Raw genomic sequence first — 24,773 nt, 5'->3', positions numbered from 1 at the left:
GTTGAAACCGCACACAAGTCTGCCCTGTTTTCGAAGTAAACTATTTTGTGAGGCGCGATCACTGAACCAGAAGGGTACGATTAGTTGGTAGCACGCGCAGTTTTGTGTGGTGTGCCTCCTGATTTTATTGGGGATTTGCCCTCGCTGAGGCAAGGAGGATCATGTGCAGAAAATAGTCGTATCTTTTGTTCCAAGTATAAATATCCATGTTTGTATTCATACTTCCCCGCTGTCCTGGTTAGCCAGAGTTTCAGACCAACGTTTTGCAAAATGCGAATCCTCAAAGTAGATACACTGGCTTTCCTTTTGGATTCATATTCATAAGAGCTAAAGTATCGGTCATTGATAACTGACCAGCTGAAGCCCACGATGGAGATGACTGTCGCAATTAGTTGGAGGTATGCATGGCTTTAAGTAGGCCGGGTCCTGCCCGTGCTCAGCACCAGCGTTTCTAAACAAGCATTTACAATGCAACGGTCTCGGCATTGGTAAAGTTAGAGCTATTGGCATTGCTCATGACAATGCCGTTTCTTTAAATGTTTTAAAAACAAAAGCATAAACAAAAATAATGTCATGAGCAATGCCAATAGCTCTAACTTTACCAATGCCGAGACCATTGCATTGTAAATGCTTGTTTAAAACATTTAATAACACTCGCAGAACCCACATTTGACAAGAAAAACACTTCTGGCCAGCAAGAATACATGTCTACAATCTCTAAAAGAAACACCTGCGAACCATTGCTAAAAATGGGACCCAAAATGTCTAACGCAATGTCTTCCCACGGATACTTGGGTCGTGCTCTCAAAATCATGGGTTGTACTCTAGGTGATTTAGACTTGTCACACATATTACAAGGAACACACTCGCGTATCTCACTCTCAACTAACTTGTCCATTCCCGACCACCAGTACGATAAACGTAATCTTTCTTTTGTTTTAGTGATTCCAGCGTGTGTGACATGAGCTAAATCTAACAAATCTTTCCTGAGGCTCATGGGAGGCACTAACTTGGTACCGCGAAATAAAATGTTTTTATCAACAGATAGTTAATTTCTTACATACCAATAAGGGCCTGGTTGCTTCAGATCCCATTTTGATGCTTGACCAATTACCTTGCAATAGAGACATTACCTCTTTGAGGGTCACATCAAGGTCAGTTTCGTGGCGCCATTTCTCTTCTGTTATGTGAGCCGAATCTAATGCACGTACCCAGTCATTACCCAGGTCAATTTCATCCTCATCTGGATACTCACAAGAGACTAGGCGTGAAAAAACATCAGCTATTCTATTGTCAACTCCTGGGATATACTTGAGGGAAAAAGAATATTCTTGAAGACCTATGATCCATTTGGTTATATGACTTGAAATCAAATCTAGACCCTTTTTTATAAAAAGTTTCAATTAGTGGTTTGTGGTAGGTTCTTATTACAAAATCTACACCCCACAACAATTTCTTGAGCTTTTTTACAGCCCAATAAACTGCAAGAGATTCTCGGTCAACCACAGAATATCGAGTCTCAGGATCTCTTAAACTTCTAGAAAGGAACATGATGGTTTTCATTCCATGTGGACCCTCTTGTTGCAATACAGCCCCCAAACCCTGTTTACTTGCATCAGTGGTGAGGATCGGTCTAAGCCTAGTATCGAAACTCTGCAAGAAAGGGGCATTACATAAGTTTTCCTTGATACGAGAAAATTCTTGCTCACACATCTCTGACCATACAAAACTCACACCCTTTTTCAACAGAGACCTCATATTGTTAGTTAAATCTGCAAAATCTCTAATGAATTTCGCATAATATTCAATCATGCCCAAAAAACTCATTAGTTCCTCTTTAGTGGTTGGAGCATGCATGTTCCGGATCGTGATCATCAAATCCTCTTTACGCTTGACAACATTGCCAGTAATATTGTGGCCAAGGTAATTTATTGAGCTAGATCTAAATTTGCACTTCTCAATTTTTATAGTGAGATTTGCTTCACACAATCTCGAAAGAACAGACTTAAGACGCACATCATGCTCGTCTACATTGTCACCAAAAAGGAGTATGTCATCTTGATAGATGCACACAGCAGCTAGATCTTTCAAAACGCTTTCCATGGCACGTTGGAACACGGACGAGGCCGAGACCAGACCAAAGGGCATTCTTTTAAATCTGAAAGTGCCAAACGGCGTGATAAACGCAGTTAGGTCTCTGCAGGATTGTTCTAATTCAAACTGATGATACGCTGAAGTTAAATCGAGCATACTAAAAATTTTAGTACCTCCCAAAAGAACAAGAAGTTCAGCAATGTTAGGAAGTGGATACCTGTCAACAATTACATTTTTGTTTAACTGGCGCAAGTCGATGCATGAGCGCAATTCTCCGTTGGGTTTGTGAGCAGCGACTACCGTAGCCAACCATTCAGTTCCCTCAACTACTTCTATAATGCCGTTATCTTTGAGTTTAATGATTTCTTTTTCCATATCATCTCTCACAGCTAGTGGCACATTCGTGACCTTACATGCAACAGGAACAGAGTTTTTCTTTAATTTGATCTAATGCTAATATCCGTTCATACAACCAAGACTCTTTTTGAACACATCTGGGAAATCACTCATCAAAGCATTAATAAACTTCTCATCATCCAACTTCTCCATAGCACATATGTTGTCCCTCAACAGAATAGGTGGATTCGAATTGGGATCAAGATATACCCCTAAATCACCTTGATGCATCCAACTAATTATACTATCTCCCTTCTTGGAGACATAAATTTTACCTGAGACCATTCTGCCCTTGTATTCAATCAATCCTAAGAAATATCCATGTAACTTAATTGGTTCCCCTCCATAAGCCAATGGAGTAATGTCAGGTTTAAGAAAATCAATTTAATGTTTTAACTTACTGGTATAAAAATCATTTGAATCTTGTAATTTTTGCCCCTGAATCAAATAGAACACTAGTGAGTGCTTCATCAACTAATATCTCATCAGTAGGATAAGTTTTTATACAAGGCCAATTTCCAGAATAATTTGACCACATTCAAAATCATTATGAACACCGTCTGAATTTTCTTCCTCAAATACTTCTATCCTTTAAATTCTAGGATCAGGTCTACACCTGCACACAGACTGAAAGTGTCCCTTCTTCTTGCATTTCGTACAAACATGACCTAGAGCAGGACATCTTCTATCATTAGCAAGATGCCCTAGCTTATCACATCTGTAACATTTGAAGTTCATTGACATGTTATTTGCAGTATTACTAAGTTTGCCCTTGTCTACTGGTAATTTGTCTTTCATTTTAAACTTAGGATCAGGGTTTCTTTCTCTAACAGCTTGAACCTTGACATCTTTCAAGCTATCTCTTTTGATGACAGCTACACACTTGAGAGTGTGTTCAATTTTCTTTGCTACCATAACAACTTCATCAAGTGTAGGTTTGTCACGTAACCACAATTCCTCTCTCACTTTATCCATGTTACAACCCAACATGAACTGATCACAGATATGTTAATCTGTTAAATTCTCAAATTTACATGACGAAGCAAGTTTCCTTAAACTAGTTATGTAACTTTCTACAGTTTCCCCTTCATTTTGGGTTCTCTTACCGAAATGATCTCTCTAGAATCGTACTTATCTTTGGAACATAATGCTTATCTAATTTAGCGATGGACACTTCGTAATCATTTAATCCTTCTGCTTCAGAGGTTGGCAAATCAGGGAGATGATCGAAAACATCTTGGCCTTCAGAGCCTAAGCAATGAAGCAGGAGAGAGTTTTTTTCTTTCTGCACTTAATGAAGCTCCGCAGACTCTTGCATATCTCTCAAAAACACTTTTCCACTTCTTCCATTTGATTGGAGGTTCACCCGGTTGAGCAAGGAAAAAAGGAGCTGCCGTTACATTCTGCATTGCACCAAACATATACAACAAGAGTCTGAGAGAAGTCCATGGCCCATCTATAATCGCCATACATCCCCCGCAGAGGCCAGAGTGTGGATTTGTTTACATTCATAAAGAGCCCAGAGGTTTCACCAAATATTCTCATAATTTGGAGTATTCGGTTGCCAGACCTATGTGGTGGGTCAGTCATAAAGAAGAGAACGTCATTGGCGTCCAGGGCTGTCTGGTCAGAAACTTCGGCGGTCCACTCATAGCCCCTGACCTGAGCGTCTAAGCGAATTCAGGCCGCCAGGGCAAACAACAAAGGAGTGGGCACACTTGTCTAGTGCTCCGGCTGATTAGGAATAGTGCAGACACCCTACCGGCAATACACAATAGGCAGTCAACCCGTGATACAGCATGCAAATGTATGATAAGAACTTTGGACCAAAATGTGGTCTCTTTAAGAGAATGAATAGGTATGTCCAGCTGACCGAATCAAATGCTTTGTCGATATCAGCTAGCAGCAGGGCAGCAGGGCGATAAAGGCGATCTACAGCCGCGATTGCATTATGCACCCGGCATATATAATGCTGTGCGACCCACCTGGGCATAAATCCCGCCTTATCCGGATGAATCGGGTCAGGGAGATGAGCCAAGAGTCTGGTGGTGCGTACTTTAGCTAGCAGCTTCGCTTCCACATTTAAGAGAGAAATGGGCCGGTAGGATGCATGGAGTTCTGGAGGGCGCCCCGGTTTATTGAACATGACGATTTCGGCATGTCTCCAGTCAGGGGGAGGTCATGCATGTGATCTGGGCAGCTTCCTGTATGGCCTCAAGAAAATTAGGGCCTAACAGGGCCATGTAGACTTTATAAAATTCCCTGGAGAGGCCATTCGGGCCCGGTACCTTAACCGTGTGTAGATCAGCCATTGCGGTGGTCACTCCTTCTAGGGACAGGGTGGCCTTGAGCGACTGATGCGGCTTTTCAGAGAGTGCCTTTTGGAGGGATTTCATTAAAAAATTGCTCTATCTCAGAGGCATCAAGGACCTCATGGGCAGTATATAATGATCGGTAATAGTCAGCAAAGCTGTCAGACAGCACAGCGGGGTCGGTGATTAGAGTATCATCAGAGTCACAGAGGCTCGAAAGGGGAGTATGTGTTTGCGCTTGTTGGTATAGTCGGAAGAGAAGTTTTCCAGACTTGTCGCCCCACTGATAAATTCTGCTTTGTGTAGCAAGCCACACGCCCAGCGCTTCATTCATTTGCATACTATAACATTGTTGTTGGAAAACACGCAGCTGCCGACGCGTTGCCTCCCCATCCGCATCTTGGGCCCGCCACTCCAGTGTCGTGATCTGTGCTTTCAGCTGGATGAGTGCCAGCCTTTGCCTACGCCATTCTGCTGTACAGAAGCTAATATCCACTCCCCGCAGTGTGGGCTTCGTAGCCTCCCAAAAGGTACATGCCGATGATACTGTCCCTTTGTTGTATGATAAATAGTTGGAAAGCGCGCTGTTAATATGGGCACAATGCGCCGGGTTTTGTAAATGCCATGCCGAGAGCCGCCACCTGAAGGGGAGTTGGCTCTGGCCAATCAGAAGATGTATAGCCACAGGTGAGTGGTCTGACAAACCCCTAGGTAGGATCATTGCTTTCGGTACTCTATAGGCATAGGTGCGGGGAACAAATATGTAATCGGGCCTAGAATAGGAAGTATGGGTGTGGGAGAAGTAAGTGTAGCTGGCCTCCTTGGGGTAATGTGTACGCCATGTGTCCACCCATCCCACCATCTCAACCAGGGTACGTAGTTTAGAGTCAGATGATTTTGTCATGGCTCCCCCAGGGTGCCACCTATCTACACCTGAGAACATTACATAATTTCAGTCCCCACCCACTACTGCTAGATCTTCCGGCATGCCACCCCATAGCCCGACCAGGTGATCCAGAAAGCTCTGACCCAGAGGCGGAGGGGCATTGACACTGCCAAGCACAATTCATTCCCCAGCAACTTCCCTATGAACGAAAATATATCTACCATGTATGTCCACCCACTTCTGTATCGGTGTGAATGAGACCCAGTGGTGAATCAATATGGCAACACCTCTGGACCCCCTCACAAATCCTGCATGAAAGGCATGTACAAAGCCATATTGAGCCAAACAGGGGGCCTTTGTACCAAGCATATGTGTCTCTTGTAAGAGAAGGATATCAGCTCCTATGTGTTTAGTGTGACGGAGTACCACGCCCCGTTTGATCTTGTCCAGCATGCCCCTCGTATTCCAACTCACAATGTGTATCTGCCCCGGAGAGTGACCTATAGGTTCTGCCGCCATTGTTTTAAGTGAGATGGTTGGTTGAAAAAATGAGTTGTATCATCAATCTTTACCTTAAGCTTGGCAGGGAACAATAACGTATTGTATACCTGCTTCCCTTAGACTTTTCTTGACCTCCACAAAAGATGCTCTTTTCTGTTGGATAGCTGCAATGTAATCCGTAAAAATCTATATCAGGTTCTCAGATTTGTAAAGCCAAGCTGCTCTGGCCTTCTCTTATATCGTGTTGCGGTCTCGATAATGGAGATGGTGGTACCACTGGCCTAGGAGTTGAGGCCGGTGGTGGTCACATCACTGGAACTCTCTGGACGCATTCCAGAATGAAAAATGTGTACAGCCCCTAGGGGGCTACCTCCATGTTGAACCATTTCTCCAGCAAAGTCACCATTTCTGGTCCCTCTACTTTCTCCACTAGGTGCTCCACATGTACATTGTTACACCTGTTGCTCCCTTCTTGTTGCTACTCCGCCCTGCATTTGTGAAACTTTACCCTTACGGTTAGGTCTTTCACTTGTTTCTGTAGGTTATCTGTTAAATAGCTGCTTCAGTGTATTTGACCCTGCCAGTTTTCTTTGATCATTATGTAGAAGGCCCATGCATAATACTACTGTGTCATGTGTCTACCTAAGCGTTCTTTTGGTGGCAATAGATTCCAAATTGATATCAAGTTTTTCTGGTGAGGGGGGTGCTTTCTTCCACTTGAATTGATAGATGCTTGTCCTGGTCCGGCTGCAAATCTAGGCCCTTAGTGCTTGGTCCTTTGTTTGTTGTTCTGTTTGCTTCACCATGCCCTTGTCTTCTTTTTACATGATTGTAAGAAATTGGGTTGTTGGTTGGCTGGGGTGTGAGCCCTGGTCAAGCAGCAACCACAATCCTTTTCAGAGTGAAGCTCAAGCCAACCCTAAATTAACCTGTGCCTAACCCCCTGGTAGCTTGGCATGGAGTTGTAAGGCATAACTTGGAGGCAATATGTAAAGTATTTGTGCAACACTTCAAACAGTAATAAAGTGAGAACACCACACAAAAAGGATCCCACACCAAGTCAGAAATATAGAGTACCTTTTAATGAATAAAACAAGACCAAAACGTCAAACATCCAATCAGTAGAACCAAAGATATGCAATTTTAAGAATTTTAGTGAAAATAGCATCAAAAAGCATGAAGCTCCAACTGTGGATATCTGGGTGCACCGGTCTGGACAAAGTTACAAGTTTAGGCTGGCCGCAATAGAACATGGGTCGGCTACAGGGACCCAGTTAGAACAAAGACCTTTAAACCTGGTTTGCGGAGTGTTGCAAGGATCCGTGTCGAAGATGCGTCGTCAGCCAAAGCGATGCATCGATTCTGAACTGTGGCATTAATGAGGGCTAGCAATTCATAGTCCGGCGTCTAGGATGTGGTGCGCAGTCGGGCGATGTGTCTGTTCCAAGGAGCTGCGATGCGGAGACAGGCATCGTCTTTGAGTCTGCCGTCGACAAGGGATCCAAGGTTCTGCACCGAGTTTACGTCATGCAGCGGCGTATCCAAAGGGCTGCAATGCACTGTGGGTCTTTGTGATGAGTCTAATCCACCCAGGAGTCACGATGGATCCGTTCTGCTCGGTTCTGCGCTGCACAACAGAGGGGATGCTTCGGTTCTGCTGGAGGTACAGGCTGACAGAGCACCTTAAGCCACTTTCGAGGTTCCTTGATTGGGGTGGCTCCACTTGGCAGGGTAGACTAATAGATAGCAGAGTGCAGGAGCAGGTGTATCCCTGACACTTCAGATCAGGAGGCCAGTTAACTAGCCTTTGAAGTCACTCTGGGTTCTGGTTTCAAAATATGAAGGTCCAGTCCTTCTCACCCAGGCAAGAGGGCAGCAGGCAGCACAGCAGGACAGCAGTCCTTGAGAATAGCAGTTCAGCAGTTAGTCTTTTCAGCAACACAGCAGTCCTTCTTCCTGACAGAGTCTACACTGGGGCACAAAAGGGGGTGGTGATGGACGGAGTATCAGAACCAATCAAACACTCACACCCAGTCAACAGATCTGGGTTTGATCCATCACCGTTCTTTTGCCCACTCTGCCACCCCAGTTCAGACATGGCCATATGCAAATCAGTCTGACCCTGTGCCTCATGGGAACAGTCCAGCCCGAACTGCCAAGCCATGCCTTCCCTGGACCGGAAACAAGCTTCCTAGGACCGGTTTCTGGCATTTCAGCCGTCTTCAGCCAGGCTTGCTTGAATCCAGTGGCAAAGTGAGCAAGGGACTCACGTCTGAGCATACCCTGCCAACTTATGGCGAACAAAGCGGCACAAAAGGGGGTGGTGATGGACGGAGTATCAGAACCAATCAAACACTCACACCCAGTCAACAGATCTGGGTTTGATCCATCACCGTTCTTTTGCCCACTCTGCCACCCCAGTTCAGACATGGCCATATGCAAATCAGTCTGACCCTGTGCCTCATGGGAACAGTCCAGCCCGAACTGCTGACTGGGGGAGAATGTCTGCATTGTCAGCATTCCGTCCATCAATTGTTTGTTGTAACGCTTTTCGCCCTAAGTGGAGTGTTCGATTGGTTCTGATACTCCGTCCATCACCACCCCCTTTTGTGCCGCTTAGTTCGCCATAAGTTGGCAGGGTATGCTCAGACGTGAGTCCCTTGCTCACTTTGCCACTGGATTCAAGCAAGCCTGGCTGAAGGCGGCTGAAATGCCAGAAACCGGTCCTAGGAAGCTTGTTTCCGGTCCAGGGAAGGCATGGCTTGGCAGTTCGGGCTGGACTGTTCCCATGAGGCACTGGTTCAAGACTGATTTGCATATGGCCATGTCTAAACTGGGGTGGTGTAGTGGGCAAAAGAACGATGGATTTAACCCAGATCTCTTGACTGGGGGAGAATGTCTGCATTGTCAGCATTCCGTCCATCAATTGTTTGTTGTAGAGTCTACACTGGTCCAGAAGTGAACTGAAGAGTTGGTGTCTGAGGTCCATTATTTATACACAGTTCTGCCTTTGAAGTGTGGAGAAGCTTGTAGAGGCATGCCTTTGAAGTGCACAGGTGCCTTGCCTTCTGGCTTCAGACTAACTTCAGGGGTATGCAGCCCTTTGTGTGGAGACAGGACACAGCCTATTCAAGTGTTAGTGGGGCTGGGCCCAGCTCCTCCCTCCCATCCTGCCAGTGATTGCCCATCCAGTCATACCTAAGCTCCCCATTGTGTATGGCTATCTAGGAGGAATGCACAACTGTCAACTACGCTCAGTTATGTGATCCAGAGACAGGCTGCAGACACCAAATGGCTAAGGCAGAAAAATGAAAACTTTCTAAAAGTACACAAAAACTACAATCACCTTTGCTGATAATTATTTTGTCCACACTATTTTTAACAAATGACCAAGTTTTTTATTTTTCTTGATCTCCTTATTGCTTTGATAAGCTTTTAGTTTATAACATTACACATATGTACTTTTCATATTCACTGGACAACAATACCAAATCATTGTCAATGCCTTTGAACCCACATACTTGCATAAAACATTAATTAAACATCTAACTATAATCAAACCAACACATCAAACATAACACATCAAAGACAATGACCATATACCGGTCACCAGTTCTAGAGTTTTCTTTTTGACTTCTATTTCAACAAGCATTTGCAATGCAATAGGTCTCGCATTTACGCGAGTTTGAGCTATTGGCATTGTAAATGACAATGCTTCTTATTTATGGCTGCATGTGCATACGTTGCTTCTCAAGGTGCCATCTTAAAATCAGGCAAAAAGTTTCCTGATGGCTGCAACCGTCCAAACCATACGACATAACAAATAAATGGCACACTTTCGCCTTAAAGGAGGCATAAAGCCCATGCAGGCGAAACAGACCTGTAAAGGCATGATATATTCAAGTATCGACATGGAGGGAGAAGGCACAGACAGCGGGCGGGCTGCGGGGACGGGGGGTACGGGGAGGGAGAAGGCACAACAATGGGAGGGAGGGGGGTAAAATAGGCACCAGAGCACGTCTTACCTGCAGCAAGAGAAAGTGAGCGTGTTTATGCTATGAAGGTTACAAAAGCCGATAGCAAGTTAGGCGGCACAATAATAAATAAAAAATAACATGGCGAGATAACACAGCAATACAAAAACTAGTTTTATTTTATTTATTATTGTGCCGCCTAACTTACGATTGGCTTTTGTAATCTTCATACCATAAACACGATCTTACAAAGGCCGATCGCAAGTTAGGCGGCACAATAATAAATAAAAAATTACGCGGCGAGATAACACAACAATAAAGTATATTGCGAAATATAATCAAAATAAAACAGCATACACACGATGCGAAATACTAAGCAAAATAAAACAGCTTACACATGATCAAAGGTTACAATAGCCGATTATGCTGTTTTATTTTGCTTATTATTTAAGCAAAATAAAACAGCATAAGCACTATCTAAGTTTACAAAGGCCGATCGCAAGTTAGGCGGTAAAATAATAAATACAAACAAGCCCGCGTGGCAGCAGGGGAGGCGCGTGCCTCGCGTGGTAGCAGGGGGAGGAGGGGGGCCTGCGCGTTTTACTTGCGGGAGCGATAATTGCTACCATATGGTGGCGCTCGCTCCCGCAAGTGAATCTCCACACGTGCACGCGTTGCCATTGAAGGTAATGGAACGCGTGCACGGTTGTGGGTGAAAAGGGGTACCGATGGCTAAAGGTGTCCTCCATGCAGCGCATGCATGCTGCGTAGGCAAGACCTAAGAATGAATGTGTCCATCTGTAACAAAACTGGTGCTCATGTAAAGCGCTCTGATACCCGATGTCTCGGGTCTAGGTCGCGCTATATAAAACACTAAAATAAATGTTTACTTTTTTGGAAACATGATAAATATATTTCTAAAGCATCACAGATAATCGACCTTTATTTCTAGTTATACCCCTGTATCAATGATAAAAGCTAAATGCATTATCTTCTCTAAGGTTTACGCCCTACACTTAGAAAACTACATCAGTAAATTAATCAAAAATGATCAAAAAAAGTAATGAAAGGCCGGCATGTTGCATCAAATTCTAGATTGATAACTAATTTACAAAATCGGAATTGACAATCAAGATGGTAGAGTAACCCCAGAGATTGTGAACGTTTTCAATATAACCTAAATTGTGGGTGTAATTAAAAAAACTGGAGCCAAACCCTCATTCACCAATCTAGGTGGTATGCATTATGATAATGTTTGACTCACATCTGTCCGACATTCTTAGGGGGGGGTGGAGGATGGGCTCCCAAATGTTTAGGGAGTATTTGGGGTGGAGCTGTCTCCTTATGCCAATATTGGGATACAACACAAGTGGTTAAAGATCTCTACAGATAGTCCAAAGTGATATTTATTGTTGGATTCTATGGGGATATTGACACCAAATGAGTATGGAGATGTTAGGGACACCTATCAAACCCGCAGCCGACTGGGAAACATGTTTCAGCTATTTTAGTGGTTCCAAATGGGGAGCTACAGCTTTATTCAGGACCTGGATCCCTGTACTCAGAATAGCCCATTAAGGCCTTATATTTATAACAAACAAAGTTGGTGGTGTCCTATTGAAACACACGCACACACAATTAAGCGCATCAGAATTATGCCTGAGTCAAAGGCTGAGCCTTCTCTGTTTTAGGGATCTGTAGAACAATGTATGACAAAATAATAGACACACATAAATATTTAATTCAGGTACACAGAAGGCCAAAATGCTCCATGTGGGTTATTTTGTGCCAGAGATGATGTGCTCGAAAGGCAAACAAAAACAATTATGGCAAATCATCACTGCAAACATATGAGGTATAGGGAAATGCATAGTTAAACAACCCACTTAATGTCATTGAAGTGACGTAATGTCACACTGACATTCGTTAGTAGTATTACCCCACTCAGAATATACAATGGGCCCCATGAGGGGAAGTGCAGAAGTGCATAGAGGGCCTTCCTGAGTCACCCACTGAAATAGTTAAAAAGGCATATAGGTTGATTGTAAAAATCATCCTCAGTGTGGATTATGACTCTCAAAATTGTTAGTCTAAAGAAAAAAGAAAGTAAAGACCTACGTAATCAAGAGGGCTTACATTGGTTTTGGTTTCGTTCCTGGTAAACTTAACTTCAAGATATACAGTGTGTTGACCATCTTGTTTGAAATAAGGAAAAAGTATGGTTAACAATACTTAAGGTACAGAGATCAATTGCTTAGATATTATAAGTTACCTACCATTTTGCCTTTGTGCTCAAGCACGTGTGATTATTGTTTACCTGCATTTCTACCACCTGATGAAAATCTGTACTGGTGAAATGCTAAAAATATCTTGGCAAAACTATATTTTTCTTACGTTTTTGTGTTCAATGAACGTTTGCAATCCAAAAAGCAGTTTTACAGTATAAAAGATACTTAAACTGTTCCATAAAGAAAGTAGGGATAATAGTTGATCCACAGGAAATCTGACCAACAATGTCAATCTGCCACCATCCAAAAATAAATATCAATGAAGTCGGCTTTATTGGTAAGATTGGATGGATTAGCAACGCAGACAAGTCATCCTGTCAAGGTGTTTTCCAAACATTTAATCAGTTAAAAAAACAACGTGGTTTAACCAACAATCACTATAAACAACATATTAATTTTAATGAAATATTTTACAAAAATTCCAAGCTGGTTTGCATCCCTCTCACGACCTTTAGTTAAAAGGCACTGATAAAGGCAACAGGTCTCACATTTTGTTTGCTAATGCAGACCTTTTTGACAATGCTTATCTAAAATTAAAAAAAAGCATTGGCATAGCCAATAGGTCTCGCCATGCAACGGTTAATGTTGTTGCACCAAGAATTTTGTGCTGGATAACTAAACACTTATAAGGTCCCAAAGGCGAGACCTATTGGCTATGCCAATGCTTGTTATTTATTTTTGCGCTTTTCCCCATTAAAACTGTAGGTATCCCGGGATATTTAAATAAGCTTCTGTGAAGACATGACTTTCTTTCCTCGACCCTTTCCTGATATAACAAAACAACTCAGCCAATAGGCGATGGCGGCTACATCACATCTAGTCTACCTTCAAGTTCCATTATATTATATGGTCGCTCTCCGTTTGCTGGCAGCACCTTCGCATCAAACGTCAACAATACCCATAGGAGACTGACGTTCCTGTCAGTCAATCACCCCCAAAAGAAAAACACCTGCCACCGTTTAACGTAATTAAATTTTTTTCATAAAAAATTCATACAGCTTTATTGCCCGCTATTAATCCTTATAACATTTGTTCACTGACATTATAAGAATACATTTCCAAAACAACACATTATTTTGGTGTCTTTTTTAATTGAACAAAGATTTAGTAGTTTAAATTTGAAAACGTACAGTTTATTGATGTTTTGCAAGGTTTACGAGCACATACCTTGTTGAAAAAAAATGAGAATACAAGCGTTAAAGATGGCCACCTTCTCTCTACGTGTTCCTGGCGCGACCACGCCTACCCTATGTGCGCTCCAGGCTCAGAGCACGGGCACTCCGCACTGCGCGTCTCCTCGTCCTCTCTTCTGTCAGGGAGAAAATGGTGCCGTCCGTGTGTAGAGCCGGCGGTGCATCGGGACGAGCACTCTTACGGACCAGGGCGGTGAGTCTACAGGTTCCCAGGGAACGGGAAGATGTGGACGCCCGTGACGGACCTAATCTTTACCCGTGGGACAGGGGAAAGCCCCCATGTGGCGGGGACAGATACTTGGGTCTGAGTGTAAGGTCATCTGGGTTATGGGACTCGGCGTCTCGTAGGGCAGGGAACCGGAGGAGTGAAGGGGAAGGTTGATAGTTTCACTTTTGCAAAATGTTGTTTTTCAGTCAGTCGATGTAAAGTGTCCCAAGACGACCCCGAGAATGTTTTTGGTTGTATAACTTTTCTCCATCTCTCTGTTATTACGCACCGTGAATGGGGAAAGCGGGCCAGCCCTGTGGCTGTAGCGCCGGAGGGCCTCTCTGATGTGGCTGGGCTGGATGGGTTCGCTCGGTGGCTCCGCGCCACAGGCTGCAGGGAGCTACAACAGAAACACTGGTCTCTAACAGGGGGGGCGGCGGCGGTGGCAAGGTGTGTGCGCGTGCGTTAGGCAGCCGCGGATGCGGTGAGGGGGGTCGGCAGCGGCGGGGTGTGTGTGCGCGCGTGTGTCTGTCTGTCTGTGTGCGTCTGCGCAAGCGCGTCTCAGAAGCGCGTCCACAGACCCCGACCCCAATCGCTGCGCATGCCCCGGTCTGTCTCCCATGAGAGGCATCTCGGCGACAATAGGTCTCGAGAGCGAGACCTAAAAAAGGGCTCCTAGTTGTTGCACATTCAAGGGGTTGTACCCACACCTGTTTAAATCAGACTAAGCCACCAATATTATTTTTAGGGTTGCCTAAGTTGGGTTATCAATTTTATCCAGCTCCCAAGGCAACAAGGTTGATGCGTTTCAAAGTTCCTCTTATTTTGAGCTCTTTTCAGGGCCGAGACTGGTTTCTGGACCAAGGCTGGTTTTGAAACTCGCTTCTTTCGTTTAAGGGGCTTATTAGTCCACTGTACTTAAAAAATGCATTGATTGTTGGTGGGCTTGTTGGTGAATATCTGCATTAGTTAAGTTACATTTGACAGTTAACATCTTCTGTCTTCGCCGTACTAGGCCACGTTATAAATGTTTAGTTTTTGCTATTTTGTTGTCCTTCTGTGCGCAGCCAATATCGCCGTTATTTTGCGGCTTCACATTTAAATTTCTGGCTTTACGCAGCTTCTTAGGAATAGGCAGGGCTCAGCACAGAAACCAAGCTTCCTTTTATTTTCTATCGAAAATTCTTGCCACAATGTTTCGATGTATTTTTTCCGATGTAGGAGTTTTCAATCTGCTTTCACCATTTCAGCAGCTCGTTTATTTCCTGCAGCGTTCTTTGCTTCGTGGTCTCGAAGCCTGTCTTCTGTGCCACGCTAGCATGTAAGAATTGGTGACTGGTATAATCTCATGGTCTTTGATTTGTTATGTTTTATATCATGTTTTGATTATAATTTGGCGTTTAATTAATGTTTTGTGCAAGCACGTGGACTCCATGATTTGGTATTGACGTCCAATGAATACGAAAAGTGTATATGTGTAATGTTCAAAACTAACTAAAAGCTTATAAAAATAATAAGGAGGTCAAGAAAAATAAAAAGCTTGGTCCTTTCCATTAACATGGCCATTAAAATGGCAGTGTTCAAGTGTTCCCTTATTCAGGATTAGGGAGAATTGGTCTAGCATTTGCACAAATTTATGCCTTCATGGGTAATACCAAAACAACAACATTCTGCTAATTGCCATCAACTTTTATACCAGGTTTATGTTAATCAAAATTTAAAAGACTTTTTGTTACCAATTTTACACCTCATTTCCAAGCTATCCCAAGTATTCAGATTTAACCAAACCACCTGGTAAAAAACACAAAACGTAGCCTCACTGGAGGACTGTAGTCCTGATGTACAAAACGACGGGTTGCAAAAAAGTATTGCAAATCGCACACCATTTTTCTGTGACTAGTTTTTATTTGTGATGCAACCGATGCAGTAATAGGATGCATAACAAAATCTCAAGTCAGAAGAGGTCGCAGGCCAATTTGCCTAAATATTATTAGGCTAGGCTCTATTTGTAACCCCCTTTGATTGATTGGATACAAACACAGGGATGGTGGCTTGCAAGCAACAGCAGCTCACCATCATTATGTTTACATTCCCAAGTAGGAAAATATTTTCTTTATACAAGCAACCCATGCTTCTTGCAGGAACCAGTGCTGCTTTAAAAACAAAATCAAGTTTGGGAACACATGAGTGGGGGAAACAGGCAGTGGTCCAAGAATCCCCACTTGCTGTCCCTGAGGTCTCCAGACACAATGCCCAAAAGTGATTCTTCCCAACGGGTACATCTTCCACCTCGCGAATCTGTTACCACCTCATTTGAGGAGTTGTTAACTTGTCAATTGTTTACAAATGCAGTTGCAGTCACAAACCATTGATGCTTACCATTACGAATAACAATTAAGAGTGGACGGTCCTTTCCCCTTCCCTTCCTAATTGTTATTAGGAATGTATCTTTCAACTAATTTTGCAATTTAGAAATGCTATTCCGAATCGCAAAATGGATTTCGTATTTAGCAAAAAGACATTTAGCAGTTGCAAACCCTGTGATCTTATGAATCGTGGGGTTAGACTTTGCATACCGGTCCTTTAGTTACAATTAGTTTCGATGTGACATGAAAAGCAACAACTGACATCCATTACTTTTATCCCTCAGTAATGTGACTTTGACAAGTTGAAACAAACCCCTTTTTTGGTCTCGCCTTGGCAGCGCTAGCGCTGTCTCTTCGAGACATACTGTATTCAGGATATGGGCATCAAGCTCTGCCCATGTTCTGCCCCTCTTTACAACTGGCTCCTCTTCCTGTCCTTTGTAAATGATGGCTTTTCTTTTGTAAATAGGCTAAGCAGTCCCTCCTTAGTACCTCCCTCTCTGCTGTTACCTCCCATAAGGACAGCCCCTCTTACATTTGTCCTTATTCTGTAGCTTTCATTAGCAGTTCGGGAGAACTATTTACTTAATTAATGTACACAGCGCTCGTGGGATGCCAGCTTCAGCAATGGCCGCCGCTTCTTGTTTTTGTTGACTTTGCGCTACCCGCCTAACAGACTTCCCATTTGCATTTCTTAGTTTCCTGCTCATCAGACGTGTCCCAAGGGCGCCTGTTCATGCACTTCTCTCCCCGTCTTCTGTTTACTTCGTGGCCGGCTTGTTTTCTTTGAATTGCTCCGGCACCTTTTGTTTCAGATTCGCCACTGTTTCAATTTATTTGTTAGGAGTTTAATTTTATTTATTACGATTGCCATGTTTCTTGTAGAGCCGACGCCGAGTCTCCAGCTCGGTTTCCCAGGCACAAGGTCGGCAGCTTTGTAAGCTACGCCACAAACTTGTTTTATTTTTCAACCAGCACGGTTGTACAGGTATGCGGCGCTTCCTCACGTTCTATTTTACTACGTCCGCGCGACGCCCGCTTAATGGACATCACACTATAACTTTTAAATATGCTGGTCCTCTAGGAGCAAGCTTGCGGTACTGCACCAAGACATACAGTGCTGGTGCCTCGTACGCAAGCATTTGTTATGCAATATTTCTCTCATTAAAGAAAGTTTCAGCAATTGGGGTTGCTTTACTATTTGCAACGCCAATACTTCTAACTTTCAGTAATGCGAGATCTGTTGCATTGCAAATGCTTGTTACAGTTTGAATGGGGAGAACTGTCTCTTGCTCAGTTAACAAGAGTGTACCTCGGTAGGCAGAATTAATAATTCAGTGTGAGGTGTCCATTAGGGAGTTGAATAACCTGGTTGTGAGAAAGGCCAAGGCTAACCATATCTTTGAAGATTGACACAATTAATTTCAATTGAAAAAGAAACTGGGCAATCCCCTCTTTAGAATGGGAACCTGGCTATGTATGAGGTAAAGGGAACAATAGATTCACTTGATTCATTCTATCCAATATTTAAAGTTATTTATGAATACAAGGTACAACCATTCATAGTATTCCGTTATCAGTTACAATAATAAATTAGTTATCCAAACAGTTAAATAAATGCCACATTTTTCATGTCAGTCTATTGCTCAGGGACTGACTATAAATCATAAAGTTGCAAATAATATTTATATGTTTGCTTGTATTCATAAATCGTATATGTAGTTGTATTTTAAATATGCATAGTGCTGACAGTGCAGTGGACAATGTAGGGTGTGTGAGTGGTTATGTAGAAGGTGCAATACAAAAGTGTACAGGCAGCATACAGGTGAAGGAAAGAGAGGTCAGTAACACTCTGTATTTGCTCTTGTATTAATTATTTCCAAATCCAAACCCATCATTGCTGTTGATGTTTCGACCTATAGTGGCAAGAGTCTCAACAGGGAAAAGAGATGTTTTGGCCTGCTGGTATCTTGACCCATAGTATGTAATTTAAAGACTCTGGCAAAAGCCTCAACTGATACGCCGCAGAAAGGCTGGATTGATAAATACTTTGTCTGCTGGTTTGACTGGAAAGTATAAATTCCAAGCTCGGAAATCTCTGGACTGGTATCTGGCCCAAGTTCCCCATCCACCGTGGGGAAAGGCATTTATTTCAAGCCATCGTAGTAAAAATCCATTCCATCTATACTTTCTTCGAAAACAAAAGGAGCAGAGTTTTTAAGAACCGTCATAAACTCATTCCTTAGCAGGTTGTTTAAAACGGAACTTTTTTCAATGAAACCAAGAAAATGCTAGCAAAAAACAAAATAAAATATTTTATCTACCCGAACAAAAACATAAAATGAGCTAAAAATACTCCTCAATAAATAATTAGGAGTAGAACAGAACACGCCATAACAATTATTTCCACACAAACAAAATGCTATCAAATATCCCCATTTTGCAAACAAAAATATAATAAGGGTACACATTTCTGGAAATATAATTCCATCACTAAATTCCCAATAAAATAAATTCAGGAGGATATCTCAAATTACCAAAACACACCCCAAAACACAAGTTTCACAATGAAACATTACACATGTTAAAACAAAGGTAAATCTTTGTTTGCAGTTTCTGCAAAATCCAGCATATACCATCTAGCTAAGCACTCATTAAAACACATGCAAAAATATCGAAAACTAAAAAAATGCACTTAAAAGGGGGAGTTACAAAATAATTTTTATAAAGGTAACAGATGGCAACATTAAACTGTTGTGAGACAGTAGGTGGGAAACCCCAACACTCCTCTATATTTTAAGAACGAAAAAAAATCATAAATGTATATTTAATCCAGTGGAATCGTACAAAAAGAAACATGGTTTTAAAAAAATCAAAACTCAAAGGGGATTTGCAAAACTAAATAAACTTTGAATCTCTCCATGTGGTCCAAATCACCACACCATTCCAGAGACCTGATCTACAAATATTAACAAAGTACAAAACAAATATTTTACTTTTCATTCTAAAAAACAACCCCAAACTTACAAACTGTCATAAACCTCAAAATGTAGCACCCTTAAAAGCCTTTCGGCTCCAATTTTTCTAAACCAGCACACAAAAAGAAACCGAAAAACTCTACTAAGGAAAAAAATAACTGCTACGTTGAAGTAAAGAAACCCGCTTTTTAGATTAATCTGCATTTATGGCGTAGTTATTTTTTTTTAATTAATAATATTTCTTAATATTTACAAAATTAAACATTTATTTTATTTACGTGTTTAATGTATTAATGTTTTGGTCTCCCTTGCCTTCTCCGGCTCGCCTCTCAGACCACGAGACACTGGCAGCAACACCCCTTCCTTTTAAATATACCATTTCCATCCGCCCCAAAGGGACAGTAGCCCAGGGCGGACATATTGATTAGATGACGTGAGCCCACTCAGCCGGCCTTACAATCTCACAAACTAATCACTTATAAGAGCAACCTCCGCACGTCTAGATTTCAGTTGTTTGCGTTGGGTACACTGCAGTGCTCAGCTCCTGAGCTCAGCCGCCTGTTTTGCGGTACTTCAGAAGTTAATGTACATATTTAGGTCACGCTAGCTTAACCATTGTGCCAGGATATGGTGAAGTGGTTTTGAGGTTTCACTTTGGTTGTCCATCCTAGATGGCTGTACGCAGCTGATCCCTGTGAATCGAGCATAACTCTACACTCAGGACTCTGATTTTGGCATGTTCTGCCCTGGAATAGAACTTACACATGCCATAATCAGGACCTTTGTAGGTCGTGAATATTAAGCTCCATGACGTTATAGTGTGAACACACTGATTTTATTTTTATGCATTTACTTTTGAGGAAATCGTACCTGACTAAGTCAGTCAAAAGAGTGGCCATGTTTGATATGTCTTTATCTACATTATTGTAGGTTTGTATTTTTGCGTAAACACTCTCTAGGACTGTTGTCCAGCTGCATGTCTGGATGACTTTTACCTTTTCCAGGTTGCAGCTATGTAGGTAAATCATTTTTCACCTTCTTGATCATTGTTTAAGGCGGTTGCTTGTATGGATAGGTATTGCACAGCAGTGTTATTCTTGCACTAACTTTTTTTCTTCTCAATAACAGGGAGAATGATGCCATTATCAACAGAGAGGAACTATCTGCCTTCCTGCTCAGACACATGGGTAAGAATGCGTTTTACTTATTTCATTTTGTAACAGTTCGGTCTGGACCAGTTCAAAGAAGTATGTCCCTCCATGACGTGGGTTTCTTACAGAAGCTGCAAGTGAAATTCAAGCGAGCTTGAAATTGTTCGGTATGTTGGCACACAGCAGAAAAAGGGGAAACCAGCTATGATATGTGTGGCAGTGCTGCAGGAAAAGATTCTGTGATTTTGTCAAACATTCTTACATTTCTTTTGCAGTACATTGATTCATTCAGATCCATTTCCTAGTTCAGTGCCATTTTGTAAAATTACTTTTATGTTTGTTATGCAGCCACGACTTATGTAAACATGCTTTCTATGGCTTCTAAGTAAGCTGAGGTCAAGCTTCAGACCATGATGGTCAGTGTGTCGAGCAGATACAAGAGGAGTAGACTTCACTGTCTCTCTGACCTTTTCCGCTGCCACGTGGTATTCGATTTCCATGGGTGCAAAGTTTATTTTGCGTCGAATATGTTGGCAAATGTTTTGTGCATGGCATGATGAGTCAGGTCAGAACGAAGATTTAAAATGCTAGAGAAGATCTTGAAGAGGTGGCAAAAGGATGTCTCAAAAGTGGCCTTTTCCTATATAATAATGGACAGAGTGAGACGTATGCACAAATGGCTAGTGGAGAGCTGCTTTACTACACAATCAACAGGTTCAATGTGGTAAGGTTTTGTACTTTTTAAATGTTATAAAGTGCTGCAGGCTAAAAAAACTGCTTTGAAGTGCTAGAGATGGAAGCACTTCGGTCTTAGATTCCAGAGTTCTGTGTCTTTTACACTGAGTATTTTCATTTTTCTTAGATGGCACTTTGAATAGGATCGTTTGGGTTCCTAGTGTGGACTAACTAAAATGCAGGTACTCTGGGGCAAGATGTTGGTCCATTTCACAGTGACTCTTTGCTTCCCATGGAGCCAGTGTCAGTGGAGTGCTGTGTTCCAGAGAGGCAATCAATTTGGGAAATTCCAAAAACGGGTCTTCCTTCATGATTCTGAAGGACTTGTAACTAATTAAAGCATACACATATTCTTGGAATCATGCAGGCTTTTAGTGCATCATAATTGTCTTAATAATACCATATTGGTTTGCCATACATATATCTATATAAGCTACTGATAGAAATAGTAGATTCTTGTAAAATGAGCCACTGCTTATTGCAAACTTCACTTGAAGAAATACTACCATGCCCATGATGCTATATTAGTTAGAGTTTAAATTCCACCCACAACATTTTGGACAATGAACGAAACGCACTAAAATATTCTAGAACCATCCAGTGCCTTCTGTCCCCTTTCTCCAACTTTAACAGTTGAGGTCTAACATTTGGCAGCCACCACCCTTCTCCCTCCTTGCTCCTCTATAATCCATTATAAGGGGAAGAGAAGCACATGAAGTAACTAAATAACATGTGCCTCTCTTCCACTTGAAGTGTCACAGGATGATACAGGTATTATGTATTGTGGGTCTTTCGGTGCCCAGAATAATATATTAGGTGGAATTTCTTTTGTAAGCAGGTGTACGCTACTGACTTGGTGAAGCACATTATTTATCGTGCTATCCATTCCGCAGCTCAGCATGGCTGATGTGCATTTTAACTTAAAACAGGCTGGAGCAGGAGTTTGGTGGATCTATGTGTAACTATGTTACTAGAGACCTGGGTAATGTTTTTACTGTATGGAACAGAGGCTTTGAAGATTCAGGGATAAGTTTGTTTTGTACAAAACTGTTCCTAGATAATATTGAACTCTTGCATGCTAAAACAAAGGTCCACGATATATCCCATAAATGTGTTGAACAGCAGGCCACAAGTCGGGGTCACACGCATGTAGACGGCATCCACCCTCAAATTTTCACAGTTGGACACCGTCCTCCCTGCCAAGAAGTTGGGCCACAGTGAAATAGGCTGAACTGGCCCTGGTGTAATTTTCCAACACCGGGACACGTTCAGCAGTGACTGCATGCTGTCTGCTTTTCTTTCAGAGCAGGTAAGTGTGCCTACAACGGATTTATTCAAATATGAAATAATATCAATTAAGAAAATAAATTGAGGTAAGCTCTGTAAAAGTCGCTTACGGTTGGAATAGTCCAAAAACAGTTCAGCTGATTTATCAATGAATCAAACATATCATCGAGGTTGTTAAACCAGCCAAGAGACAGGCCAACATAGACAACATACTCACTTTGAAAGAGAGCAGACTAATTTGTCGCACTGACAACATCAAAAGAGGCTTGAATTTAGTAACTGAATGGCACACTCTAGCTTGCATACTGTAACTTTACTGCATGTCCATGTAAAACAATCCAAGTATATACGTATATTGGATAACTGCACATGTATCAATTCTTCATTGATAGTTAAGCGACCCCCAGAGTCACGTTTTGTTTTAATGAGATATTTTGCCTAGATTGATTTGTATGATCTAGTAAGCAATATTTTAATTTAAAAACAAGATGCCTACATTAAACTTTTTCCCCTAAATAGGATGGTTATAAAGAGTCACCAATATAAAACTTTTAATTTCCTCTTTTTTAGCTCTTGTCGCATTGCTAGACAATAGTTCTATGGACTAGTTCATCTAATCACTGACATCTCTAATTGCGAAGTAAGTGTGGATTAATTCTCTTTCTCTTCATTCCTCTTTTCTGGGGAGATAAGGTCCCTCTATCATTACACAGTTCACCGCTGCACTGTTGAGATAAATGTTTTTAGATATTTCTGCCCACGGGTGTTAGTTTTTTAACATTTGAACTGATTAAATGTCAGATATCACACGTTAATCGTGGATTACATTTTGTGTATATACAGGGGTCTATTTTTCATCAATTAAAGCAAGGTCCTGAGGATGGTCTAACAGACTAAGACAGCGATAGACCGAAACGTCGACTACCACACTTATTTACCACTTGATTATACTACTGGCAGTTTTGGGATTGTATAAACTTTTCAGATTGCCCATAAATAGTCTGTGAAAAGGTGTTAACAATTGTAACCATGAAGACCATTTAATTTGTTGTATATGCTGTTACTTCTGGCTACATTGTGTTGTTTTCTTGATTGTGTACCCTTTAAATTATCAATATATCTTTTTACCAATATAAAAACAGATTTTGGAATACTCACATCTCTTCATCTCTCTATCTCTATACATATGTTTGATTCATTGATAAATCAGCTGAACTGTTTTTGGAATATTCCAACCGTAAGCAACTTTTACAGAGCTTACCTCAATTTTCTTAATTGATGTTATTTCATATTTGAATGAATCCCTTGTAGGCACACTTACCTGCTCATTTAACTGCCCAAGCCTCCAAGGGTTTATTGGGTTACCCATTTTTGCACACTTTCTTTCAGAGCAGCAACATGCAGGCGGCGCGGGCCTTTCGCATTTTAGCATTCAGATGTTTAGGCCCAAAACAAAGGCAAACGTGAAGGGGCCATCAGCCTTCCTTTTGTTTCAGTATGATACTGGTTAGGAGTTATCTGAGCCTCACACAAAGATGCCAATGCCACCGAGGGAAAACAAATGACCACAGCTTGTTGATACTTCATCATTTCACAGGTATATTTAAGAGAAACTGCAGTTTGGAGGCAAGCTTTTGACTTTGTTCAACGCCTGCATATGATGTTCAACGCCTGCATATGAGATACGCATACACTGCAAGAATGTCAGATGTATCGGTCTATACAAGTATTTTTTAATTTTTTTAATAACACTAAACCATCCCAGTGTGGGGTCTCAGAGCACTTTACATCATATACACACATTATACATTGATAATAAGTCATCCAAGTGTATAATCGATGAAAAGAAAATGTTACAAAAGGCCATAGGGTGTATAAGGTTTAGGAGTCATGTATAGTCCTTTATACCTCACTTTATTTTAGAAGGCTTGCAATTTATGGACTGCAAGTAACAAAGGATCTCTGAGTTAAAAGCAGCAACCCACTCACCTATCTACATAAAATACAAATCTGCCAACTGCATGTTACACAATGTGGTTTACAGGAGATAAATTAATCATCTAAGCTAATTTGAGTCCAAACAATGACTAGACAAATGCATATCTCTCCAGCACATGCATTAGCCACCAGAGTTATCTTACCGTTATTATTATTCCCTGACATTTACTGGGCACATAAAAGAACTCTACAGCAGGTGCCTTAATTCCATAAGATATTTTAATTGCAGCCTTTGCAACCAATTAAGTTGGAACATATTTACTGACACGTCTTCTTGTTGCCAGTTTCTTTGTGGCATAGTTTTTTTTTTAAATGTAGAAGTCGACGCCTAGATTTACTTACATTTTGTGTTGGAGTTGCGTCACTTTTTTGTCACAGCCCGATGCATATCTATTTTGGGATTTAC

General features: G+C 41.8%; 1 protein-coding gene across 2 annotated transcripts in view; it reads left to right on the top strand.

Annotated features, from left to right (window-relative positions):
- AFG2A (AAA ATPase AFG2A) overlaps positions 1 to 24,773 on the top strand; it is a 1,612,935-nt gene that overhangs the window by 130,583 nt on the left and 1,457,579 nt on the right. For both annotated transcript variants that reach the window (XR_014978118.1, XM_085641546.1), the window contains exon 4: positions 20,325 to 20,383. Coding sequence is in view for 1 of the 2 variants with exons in the window: in XM_085641546.1 (XP_085497672.1) it covers positions 20,325 to 20,383 (59 nt within the window). In the remaining variant the exon portion in view is untranslated. The remainder of the gene's footprint in view (positions 1 to 20,324; positions 20,384 to 24,773) is intronic.

Source organism: Triturus cristatus, chromosome 2_2, assembly GCF_964204655.1.
Source record: "Triturus cristatus chromosome 2_2, aTriCri1.1, whole genome shotgun sequence".
NCBI lineage: Eukaryota > Metazoa > Chordata > Amphibia > Caudata > Salamandridae > Triturus > Triturus cristatus.
Note: the sequence above shows the minus strand (reverse complement) of the source record. Positions and strands in the feature narration are given on the sequence as shown.